The 12,160-nt window shown below is 32.3% G+C and overlaps 1 protein-coding gene and 1 pseudogene across 8 annotated transcripts; both read right to left on the bottom strand.

The window, feature by feature from the left end:
• Window positions 1–298: 298 nt before the first annotated feature.
• LOC146942220 (chaperone protein ClpC, chloroplastic-like) lies at window positions 299–11,106 on the bottom strand. 7 transcript variants are annotated; one of them, XM_085756164.1, is made up of 13 exons: window positions 10,940–11,106; window positions 9,250–9,629; window positions 8,723–8,778; window positions 5,466–8,632; window positions 4,566–5,120; window positions 4,145–4,260; window positions 3,928–4,038; window positions 3,633–3,818; window positions 3,073–3,288; window positions 2,441–2,658; window positions 2,013–2,094; window positions 1,834–1,923; window positions 299–1,562 (listed from the first exon to the last, which is right to left on the bottom strand). In XM_085756164.1, exons 5-13 carry the CDS (start codon window positions 5,101–5,103, stop codon window positions 1,155–1,157), a joined length of 1,965 nt encoding a protein of 654 aa, XP_085612290.1. In that variant the 5' UTR covers window positions 5,104–5,120; window positions 5,466–8,632; window positions 8,723–8,778; window positions 9,250–9,629; window positions 10,940–11,106; the 3' UTR covers window positions 299–1,154. The 7 variants fall into 7 exon arrangements, with proteins under 7 accessions (XP_085612290.1, XP_085612288.1, XP_085612292.1 ...); XM_085756162.1 differs by having other exon boundaries at window positions 8,343–8,632; XM_085756166.1 differs by having other exon boundaries at window positions 5,466–8,579.
• On the bottom strand, window positions 8,325–9,999 carry LOC146942221 (putative pectin methylesterase CGR2; annotated as a pseudogene). Its single transcript, XR_015030040.1, has 4 exons — window positions 9,942–9,999; window positions 9,250–9,629; window positions 8,723–8,778; window positions 8,325–8,579 (listed from the first exon to the last, which is right to left on the bottom strand). The product of XR_015030040.1 is annotated as a putative pectin methylesterase CGR2 (transcript).
• Window positions 11,107–12,160: the final 1,054 nt, after the last annotated feature.

Raw genomic sequence — 12,160 nt, 5'->3', positions numbered from 1 at the left:
AAAAAATGTAAAAATTCATATTAAATTCATGTTATGTTAAAAAAATCTAATTTTTTTTCGGAGAGATTCTTATAATATTATGAACTTTTCTGCAAATTTTTATTCAAAAATATGAATTCTACATATGATTTTACTTTAAAAGAGGGACCAAAAGTGAAAATGGAAAATTTTTACGGGACTAAAAGTTGAAGGAAAATTTTAGAGGGACTAAAACGAAAAGTTGGTATATTTATAGGGACCAAAAACATATTTAACCCTTACTATTTTTGATAGAAGTCATTGATAAGAGAAACGTAAATAAAAGTAAAATAGAAATTATATTGATAATGAGAGACTAAATTACATCAAGGAATACATAAAACTTTTACAGTTAATGAGAATAATACAACTAATTAGTATAGCTAAACAACTAGTCTAACTAACTACTATAACTAACTTTTACGTATAATACTTGAAATCAATTTTGCCTCACATAATAGTGAAATCAAGCATACACTGACTCTTGTTGGAGGTGTTGTGGAGGATGATACTTTTCTGCAATTTGGTCAGGGATGTGTATGTACTCGATCTAGAGGAATGGATCATTTTAGGTGGTTGAAGCCTTGAAGGATGGTGCAGGGGAACATCTAAAGTTTAAATAAAAATAGATAGATAGATGGATTACTGACTACCTTAGGCAACACATAAATGTGAGACAACCAAACGCCTAGCACTAAAAAATCTTTGTAATGTTGGGCTGTCACTAAAAATTGAAATTGTTCAACTAGCCTATCACTAACAATAGTCAAATTAAAAGCTTTATGTACATAACAACTAAACAGACTATGGCTCTTGAAACAAGTACACAATATTACACGGGAAGAGCATCTGGCAATGAATTTGCAGCACCACTACTACCATTGAGCACAATCACATTTCCATCAGAATCAGCATACACTATAAGAGTCACCCTCTTTAATCTCTCTAGCAAGCATCTTCTCGGCCATGATGTCTTCCAAAAGTCGCATTATAGCTCTTCTTAGAGGTCTGGCACCATAACTAGGATTATAACCTTCATCGACCACTCTCTCCCTAAATCTCTCTGTCACTGAAAGCTCAATCTCTTTGGTTTTCAGTCTCTCGAACACCTCCTTAAGCATTATATCAGCTATCTCCTAAGCCTCCAGTTTTGTAAGTTGCCTGAAAACAATCATTTCATCCAGCCTATTCAAGAACTCTGGCCTAAAGTATTGCTTCAGCTCCTCAGTCACCAAGCTTTTGATTCGGTTATAACTGCTGTCCTTCTCATAATAGTCAAGGTCAACACTGCTTCCAACATTTGATGTCATTATAAGAAGTGTGTTCTTGAAGTCGACAGTTCTTTCCTTACTATCAGTTAGCCTCCCATCTTTATCAACAGGGATACCAGTCCAGGCGGCAACAATATGTTGTATGTCAACTTCAGTCACAAGTGCACCTACATCTCCTGCCTCACTCTCTGCCTTGCTCATCTCCTTGTTTTTTTGTATAAGTGCTGATATCTGAGCCTTAAGATCCATTTCTATATCCCGTAGCTCTCCAGCCTATTCAGAAATTAAGGTACCATCAGCCCGCTAATTATTAGCCAAAAAGTAAAAGAATTTGGAGATGCATAATCAAAAGAACAAACCACTACAATGTCTTCAAACAAAAACTAGACTGAAGTCGCTATAGAACTTTTAAAGATAAAATAGCCTTAATTAGCTTACTTTTGTTTTGAAAAATATTATGTAATCTCGTAGGAAAAAAGGTGGCTAAGTATCCTAAAAATGTTGGTTAATGTTATACATGCTAAATCTTAAATTATGGCCTTACCTTTTCAAATTCTTGATCACGAATAGCTTCATCTTTCTCCTTAACTATCTGTCTAACCTCTTTTTCAAGCCCTCTTGCTTCTTCAGGTAACTGCAAGAATATAAATCCAGCTCAATTAGCTCAACAATAGACGAGACAAGAACTGCTGGTACAGAAAATGGTAGACAAACAAACAATACCTGCGCATGCTGAGGTTGAAGTCGAACTCGGGAACCAGCTTCGTCAATCAAATCTATAGCTTTGTCAGGCAAAAATCGATCACTGCAGAAGACATAATTATTATTAAGATAAACAGCAGGTGGAAAACAACAAGATACAGGGTACAGTTTAATTCATTCATATTCACAACTATATGAGAGTTTCAAAGTAAATTTTGTAAGCAATTCAAAGGCATGATGCTAAATTCCAAAAGATTGACTATGGTCAAAAAATTCCCATTTAAACATGCAATACCAGACAACAACAACAATAACCAAGCCTTTTCCCACTAAGTGGGGTTAAACATGCAATACCAGAACTATTAAAAGAAAATTAAAAAAAAAATTCCATAGCATAAATCAAAATTGAAATGAGGAGAGAATGTGCATAAATATAAATTATGTAAAACCTGATATATTGATGTGATAGCTCTGCAGCAGCTACAAGAGCATCATCGGTATAACGGAGCTTGTGGTGAATCTCGTAGCGCTCTCTAAGCCCTTTCAATATTTGTATGGTTTCACTCACAGTTGGCTCTGGCACTTTAACTGGCTGGAATTTCCTCTCCAAAGCTGGATCTTTTTCAATGTGCTTCCTGTATTCATGTAGTGTTGTGGCTCCTATACACTGCATAAGTATTTAAATTTATTTACTTAAGAGATGGAAGTTGTGGCAAGCTCCGCATATACAGCCATATATATGTCTTCAGTCTTCACATTTCATAGCCAATCCAAAGTGACCATTCAGAATTTTTAATTTTTTTTAAACTATTGATAAAAAATGAACAGTTGAAAATGGATTTAACTTCAGTGACTTTGAGTTTTGGTGACTTTGTTGAAAATTTGTACACTTTTTTTTCAGATAAAATTACTCCAAAGCTAATTATTTAAACTTCAGCAAAAATATGGTCATTTATCCGCAAGTCAAAAGTCAAATACTGCATTGTGATTCGATATACAGTTTGAAATCGTTGTATAGCTGAATTATTACCGTACTATGTAAAATGTCGCGTATCCATTTTTTATGTCAAGAAAATATTACCTGTAGTTCACCTCTAGCAAGAGCTGGTTTCAATATGTTTGCCGCATCAATTACCCCTTCAGCTGCTCCTGCTCCAATGAGAGTGTGCACTTCATCAATGAAAAGTATTATTTCATCACTTTGTTTGATTTCCTCCATTAGTTTTTTTAATCTCTCCTCAAATTCTCCACGATATTTAGTTCCAGCAACAAGTAGACCCATATCTAGGGTTATAACCTAAATCATGCAGAATGAGGCTTTCATGTCACACCAAAAAATATGCTAAAATTCCATATCTAAGAACTTAAAACAGACCCAATACAGAAACTCAAAACAACAACACAATCATATGACTAAATACAAGGCAAGGTGCTTCAGAACTAGTCTAACCATCTTGATGCAAGAAAGTTACTTTCCAGTCAAAATGTAGTATTAGAAGTAAATGGACAATATGTTGAAATCATATTAATACAGTGAGCAACTTGAACATGTTTGCGGTGCTGAAAAAGAAAGAGCAAATACCCTGAACCAAACCAACAACAATTTGTAGACCAGAAATAGAAAGGAAAAAAAACACCAACCTGCTTTCCCTCTATGGTTTCAGGGACATCACCATTTGCAATCCGTTGGGCGAGACCTTCAGCAATAGCTGTCTTTCCGACACCAGGTTCCCCAATAAGACAAGGATTATTTTTGGTACGACGACCCAAGATTTGAGTAACACGTTCAATTTGTGGCTGCCTACCCACAACAGGATCCAATTTTCCCTAGGATTTTGATTTTAGAGGACAAAGACGAGAGAAAATAAGCATGCTTGAACACATAATGAGACGTCATCAACAATCTGTCATTAAGAAAACTAGGATTGTAAGTTACCTCCTCTGCTAGCTTGGTCAAATTGGTGCCATATTCCTCCAAAGTTGGCATCTTGCTATTACTACTTCCAGCACCAACATTGTCACCACCCTCACCAACCATGCGAATAACCTGTTCCCTCAAGTGGAGCACAAACACACAAACATAAATTAAGATGAAAGCATGCTCTTATATAATAAATATACGTAAAAGGAATAAATGAGAACATAATACTAGCCTGGGTGCGAATATTAGTTGGATCAGCGCCCAAATTTTCAAGAACACGTGCTGCCACACCTTCACCCTCTCGAAGAAGACCCAAAAGCAGGTTCTCAGTTCCAATATAATTGTGACCTAGAAATTCCAAAATGTAAGGCAAAATTTCAGCAAGCGTAAAGGAATACAAAATTTTAATCGCACTCCAAATAAAAGAAAGAGCGGAAAGGCGGGTCAAAAATAAACTACCAACAATTCAATTTAAACTCACTTTGAATGTATTTAATTCAAATTGGTCAACCATCAGATCAATCATAGCAACAATCAAGGCATGTTTGGAATAAATCATATAAATAATAAATAAGTCATGAACAAAATTTTCATAAACAAAGTATAATTGATTTGATATGAAAAACGACATATAAAGGTATGCTATTGTTTACCAAGTTGGCGAGCTTCCTCCAATGAGAGTTCAAAAACTCTCTTGGCACGCGGAGTAAACAGAATCTCAACAGCGACAAAACCACTACCCCTTCCAATTATCTTTTCGACTTCCACGCGAGCGTCTTTCAGGTTAATTCCCATAGACTTTAGAACCTTAGCACCAATACCAGTGCCTTCGCCAATAATACCCAACAAAATTTGTTCTGTTCCGACAAAATTGTGTCCCAGCCGCCTAGCTTCCTCTTGAGCCAGCATAATAACTTTGATTGGTTTTTCCGTGAAATGATAAAATATGGCTCTAGTTACACATCTGCTACCTCTACCACTCCTTGCTCTATTAGTACCAATCTGAGTGAGCACCTTAGAATGAAAATCTTGTTTATATCTCAACATAGAATCCAAAGAGTTCACAGGATGTAATCCAGAGAAACCAGACAGTCGGATTGTAGCAGTTTGTGTGGCATACATCATTCTGACATGCCTTCGACCAGCCACTAGGCCGGGGACGTTAATCGACTGTGCCAAAACCCTAGACATGATTCTTAGATTGTTCACTGCATTCATTGATGAAAAAATATATTATCAAACAAGTAATTCACATGAAATATATAATTAAATGTGTTCTTGCATTCATACAATCTGTGTACAGTTAAATTAAATTTCTTTTGAAACTTCCCACTATTTTTTTTTTTTGGTGGTGGCCGGGGTTCGAACCCCGGACCTTGCATATTTTATGCATTGTCCATACCAACTGAGCTAAGCTCACGAGGACAACTTCCCACTATTTATGAAGGCTCAAAGTGAAAGTTAATCTCAGAATGCAATACAAAACTATAAGGCATGTGAATGATAAACCAAATTTCTCAATTTAAATCATTGCTAGTTGTATAGAAACAAACCTGAAGGAAAAAAGGAACAAAAGAGGGACGTTTGGCGAAGAAGATGGTCAGTCGTGGGAACGGAGAAACAAAGGTTAAGCGAGAAAGAGAATGCTTGCAATACACGATTTATCTACTAACATCTATTAACATTAACATTAACATTATTAACAATAACAATATATGAAAGTTGAAGTACAGCAAAATTTCATAATCGTCCTCTTTAAAATTCATGATTTCCTTAATTTTATGTGCATAATGGTCATTTTGCAAAATTTAATTTTTAAATATTAATTATGGATAATAATTATCACAACTGTAACAAATTTCCACGGATAACTACGAAATTAATTAATTTGTTGAAAAATTAACAATAACAATATATGAAAGTTGAAGTACAGCAAAATTTCATAATCGTCCTCTTTAAAATTCATGATTTCCTTAATTTTATGTGCATAATGGTCATTTTGCAAAATTTAATTTTTAAATATTAATTATGGATAATAATTATCACAACTGTAACAAATTTCCACGGATAACTACGAAATTAATTAATTTGTTGAAAAATTACGGATAATGGTCATCACAACTTAACAAATTTTACGGATAACTATGAAATTAACAAAATATGAAAGTTGAAGTACAGCAAAATTTCATAATTGTCCTCTTTAAAATTCATGATTTCCTTAATTTTATGTGCATAATGGTCATTTTGCAAAATTTAATTTAATTTTTAAATTTTTTTAAATATTAATTATGGATAATAATTATCACAACTGTAACAAATTTCCACGGATAACTATGAAATTAATTAATTTGTTGAAAAATTACGGATAATGGTCATCACAACTCTAACAAATTTTACGGATAACTATGAAATCAAATTATTTGTTTTTTAAAACATGACTTGGAAACAATTTCAAAATATTATTTGTTTTTTTTAATCTTTTAACAATATATAAAAAAATATTTTTAAAAAGTGCAATATATAAAAATTGAAATATATTATCCTTTTTAAAAGTCAATATATTATCATGTTAATTACGGACGACTATCTTTTCAATTGCACACAACAAATTTAAATATCTACTACTTTTTTTTGACAAACAACAAATTTAAATATCTACTACTACTAATTAATCTATAATTACGGACGACTATCTTTTCAATTGCACACAACAAATTTAAATATCTACTACTTTTTTTTGACAAACAACAAATTTAAATATCTACTACTAACTAATTAATCTACTACTACTATAATAACTAGTAAGAAAATAAGAAAATCTTACTCCAGTAAAATTTCATAATTATCCTCGATTAAACTCATAATCCTCTTAATTTTATGGATTCAATCGTCAGTTTACAAAATAAAAATCTAATTTATTCATTTTTTAAAAATTAATATTTTTTTTGTTTATCTTCCAAGCCTAACTAATTGCCTATCGTCATTTTTTATTACTTCCAAACCTAACTAATAACTAATTCTCTATATCGTCATTTTGTATATTTATCACTTCCGATCCTCTATATCGCCATTTTGTAGATTTATCACTTACAAGCATAACTAATTATTTTGCTTTATCACTTCCAAGCCTAATATTAGTTCCCTGAATCTTGCAAATAAAAAAGTCAATTTGTTTCTTCACAAGGGGTTACTTCATTCTTGTTGGTTTTTGATGATCTTTTTGGGAGAGTCCACAATATGCAGTGTATTGGTAACGAGGTGTTTCCCCTCTACAAGCTCGTATGGGAAGTGAATAAACTTGTTCATTAGAAGAGAATGTGCTTTCAGCATCAAATACACATTAATGATTAATCAAATAGACAGATGATTATGCTTGAGCTTCTACAAAAAGCTGATATCATTGTCATTTTGTCAAACTCACCGTCAATCCAAACATACACTTAATTTAAAAATACATAGGAATATTTGATACGTGGAATCGGGTTAATGTGTGGGACAAAGGGTTTAGAGATGTTTTGTGCTTAATAAGTCAAAAAGAGCACTCACTTTGAACAATGAAAACCTCTGCCTCTACTCAATAAGTATGCTGCAATTATTCTTAGCATTCAGGACAACTTGCATAAAATTGAACAATTAGACTAATACACATAATTTGAGAAGAAACACGTTGTGCTGAATTTTTTACCTAAATGGTGGCTTATAATGAGGATAATATGAAGATTTTTTATGCTCCTACTCCATGTTTGAGTAGCCTTCTGCTAGCATATGTAACGGGAAGGACTTTCCTTAGGACTTAATTTTCCCTTTTTCTTGTTCTGTTCTTTTCAGACCAGTAGCAAAAAACGACATCCTCTTTTCAAATTTATCTTGATCATTAACTAATTAGATGTCGATCTTGACACAAATAATAAAATAAGATTCTTTTATATTTTAAAACAGCGCTCAAATACAAATAAATTCTTCATAATTTAGGATAAAATATACATGTATCCTCTTATCAGAACAATCTTGTACGATAACAACTAAGTAAAAAGAATATGATCTCTCTGGGAAACTTGTTTCTCGCTAAGAATCGAAATAGAGATTTCTTACTAAAGAATAATTGTTATACTCATTATCTCCATTGCAGACTTAACATGCTTCTACTAGACCAACTAGTAATGTGTGTCAATGTTTTAATTATATATGAGTAGTAAAAGGAGGACTATTTTTTTCTCTTCCCAAAATAAGTATATCACTTCAAGTACAACGATCACTACCACTGCATTTAAGATCACCTATGAAACAGGTAAATTACTTAAATACCAAAATGGTTTACCCTTTACTACCACCAGGACCTGGCATTACGAAAAAATCTAAATCGACCGACTACACTCAGCAACAAAAATATACATACCATCTATGGAGATTAATTTCAATTAATTAAATACCTTAGTGGTTTAAAAGAAAACCAATGGAAAATCGGCCATTAGGAGCTCCGATGCTACAAGTGCAATCATCCTGGAAAATGGAAATCAATGGAGAGACTTCAAGTGAAATATCTGGCATCGTGGAACTTATGAATTCTTTGTAGAAGCCTGTCCAAACTTTCTTGAAGAAGCTTCATTCTCCTCCAAATTAATCTGGAGAAAATACTGTTCCCACCAAGACGAACTCCTCTTTTTGGCCTGAAGCAAGACAAATCGGATAAGCTTTTCTTTTCCCTCCTCCATTTTATTTACTGACCAAATTTATAGACACAGTCATTAGGGTTGACAATGACTCAATGAAAACTGCATAAACATGATTATTCCATGTGAAATACACTCACCGCTCTTCCAAATTTAGAAACATATGCAACCTTAGTCTTTCGGTTATCTGGAAAACCTGCATATATTATTGTCAAAGACCAACATATAAAGAAAGGTCCAACAGATTATCGATTTATAATAAGATAATCTTTCAAGCTAGCAGCATAAACAGTACATGAAAAGCTCAAAATTTAAGTATAACATCAAAAATTTCAACCAAAGGAAGTATCAGACCCTGATAAGTCCAATAGGAGAGAATTTTATGGTTTGCGTAAAGCATAACATACCAGTCAGTTCTGCTCTATAAACAAATATTATACTGCATGCATGCCAGTTTCAACTCGTTCTAAAAAGTTATTTCCAATATAGCTTTTGAAGCAAAGTAATACTGGACTCAGATATATATAATAGCTTACTTTCATTTTTCCATAATGGTTATGTGACTCTATTATTGCCAAGTGAGTTGATGCTTAGTTTAGATTGCACCAATCTCCTTTGACAGAGAAATTTTATTTAAGAATATATGCACTAATTTAAGTTCACTTACTAGTAAATATCACTACTTCAGTTGATACCCTTGTCAAATCGCAAAGGGCTTTGTTAAGGTATCTAGATGATAGAAAATCAAGGGCCTCTGAAACAATACTAAGAGAGAAAGATTTTGGCCTGTATAGAAGAGGAAATTTGATATCAGCCACACGCATGTTGCCTACTTGCCTTTACGGATAAGAGCTTTGCAATTACTATTAGCATCCTCTATATTGTAGGGCTCTATACCCCAGGCTTTGGTTTCCTCCTCCTTTAGCAATTTAGAGACCAGATAGCCAGTATCAGGACCAACATGCAAAACTTTGTATAAGCTATCTCCATATGCCTTTTGCAAAATGGGAATTGTTTATTGGACCTCTCCAGTGCACAAATAATCACCTGCATTTTCAGTAACCGAGATTATAATAGGCTTTCATGCACAGCTAGTGTAAATTGAAGTACAGAACAAACTAGAATTGTCTCATTTGCAACTAAAAGGACGATGTTTGATTAGGGTCGGCCCAGCCATAAGTAGGCCTAATCCCTCACTTTATGCCTCACTTAAAAAAATTCTTTAGGCCTGCTAATTTGTTGAGCCGGCAATGTGTTTGATATATAACCCTTGGCAGACTATTACATCCTCAAACAGAAAAAAAGTTGCAAATCAAATAACTAAAAACAGAAAATACCAGTGGTCAGAAGACTAAGAACAAGATGGCATTGTGCTTTTGCTTTCCATCCCACTGATATACTTTAAGGCATAATGCATTTACTATGAAGATTATTTGAAAATGACAGTGGAAATTGCATTTCGGAGAATGGAAGAATGGTTTTTTACAAGATCAGAGAAACTTGCATGGTAACACACCACATAAACTTGCATATTTATCTAAGTTCATAAACATTCAACAAGAGATTACAAAACTTGCAAGCGAACAGGAAACAACTTTATGGAGTCCTTAATCAGGAAAATAAAAATGTGCAAACACAACACTCAGTTTCAAAACCAAACAAAATATCATCACCATAATTTTAATGGCTAAAAAAATAGAAGGTGAAGCAAATGACTATCTGTTAGGATTTGATGAAAGAACAGTAGAGGAAAGGGAATTTATTCGTCCCTGATAATTTTATTGATAAAGAAAAAGAAAGGTACACAAGGGAGACATACTCCCCTCACATTGGAATTTTCCAGTTTTCAAAAAGTTTTAAGTTAAAAGTCAAATAAACTGATCCCAATCTTTCTATTTATAGAAGATAAGAGAACAACAATAATACAAGCTAACAGACAAACTAACTAATTCCTATAACACTCTTAACGACTCTAAAATTTTCCATAAATCTATACCCTAACAATACACCTTTCTTCAAAATAACATTGTCCTCCAAGTTGAAATCTACTAAAATGTTTTTATTCAATGGTTGTTGAAAACAAATTAAAAATAAATAAAGATAAAAATTCTCCTCCGGTATCCCACTGTTGAGAGGTTGATGAACCAAATTTTAATCTTTAATTTATCTATAAAAAGTCTTATCATTACGAAGTGAAGGTGTTACAACACATTTAAACATGCATCTATTTGGAAACAAAACCTGGTCCCTTGTACATATGATATAGACAACGAGAAACAGACATCCATATAAGAATGATTCACAGGAAACGCAGTAATAGTATTGAGTAATGTAAAGTATATATAAATGTGAATTACCAAAATGAAGAGCGAGGAGGTTGATTTGGAAGATGAAAAAACAATCCTACTCCGCTATCACCGCCGGTCTCCGAGACATCTCGTCTTGATTCAATTCAGTTTTATCCGTACATTGTGTTCCTGCGGCTTAGTGCTTGCTGGGTACAGTGTCTCCGTGCAATTCGGTTGACAAAATATCACTTTTTTTATTGGTTAAATATGTCTTGATCCCATAAATATATCAATTTTTTATTTTAATTTTTTTTAAAAATTTCTTCGACTTTTAATTTTTTTTTTTTTAAATTTCATTTTCACTTTTAAATAAACTCATATATAAAAATCATATTTTTTAATCAAATTTTGCAGGAAAATTTAGAATATATTAAGAATTTCTCTTAAAAAAATAGAATTTTTTAACAGAGCATAAATTAAATATGCATTTTTATATTTTTTTGTGGTTAAAAATTTATATTTAATAATGTTTTGTTAAAAAAACACTATTTTTTCTTTTAGAGATTTTTACAAAATTCTGCACATTTGTGCACAATTTCATTAAAAAAATACATGAATTGACTTAAAAAAGGGGACAAAAAATTGTGATTAAAAATTTTATAAGGACTAAAAGTCGAAGAAAATTTTAAAAATGATTAAAACAAAAATTAGATATATTTATAAAGAGGTTAAATTACACCATAAGTTCTTTAAGTTTGTGGTTTGTAACAGATCACTCCTTTAAGTTATGTTAGTCACACATAAGTCTTTTAAGTTTGAGGTTTGTAACAGACTGATCTTTTAAGTTATTTTAGTCACATATAAGTCATTTAAGTTTGTAAATGTTTTCAATTTAGTTCTTCTGCCACATCATCATTTTGGTTAACAAAAGCACTAAATTGAAAACTTTTACAAACTTTTTTTTTGAGAGAAAAACTTTTACAAACTTAAAAGGAGTTATGTGTTACCAAAATAACTTAAAAGACCAATTTGTTATAAATCTCAAACTTAAAGGACTTGTGTGTAATCAAAATAACTTAAAGGATCAATTTATTACAAACTTCAAACTTAAAGAATCTCTGGTGTAATTTAGCCCTATAGAGATTACAAACATATTTAACCTTATTTTCATTGAAATGAAACTAAAATATTTTTGAAACTCCATATTGTTGAACGGTGATTGAAGGAAGTAAATACATTTTCATTGAAAAATCAAATAGTCGACTTTTATTAACTAATAATAGCTTCTTT

This window comes from Medicago sativa, chromosome 3 (genome assembly GCF_051527215.1).
Source record: "Medicago sativa cultivar Bolivia chromosome 3, Bolivia_mono, whole genome shotgun sequence".
NCBI lineage: Eukaryota > Viridiplantae > Streptophyta > Magnoliopsida > Fabales > Fabaceae > Medicago > Medicago sativa.
The sequence above is the reverse complement of the archived record's forward strand: the minus strand, read 5'-3'. Positions and strand labels throughout refer to the sequence as shown.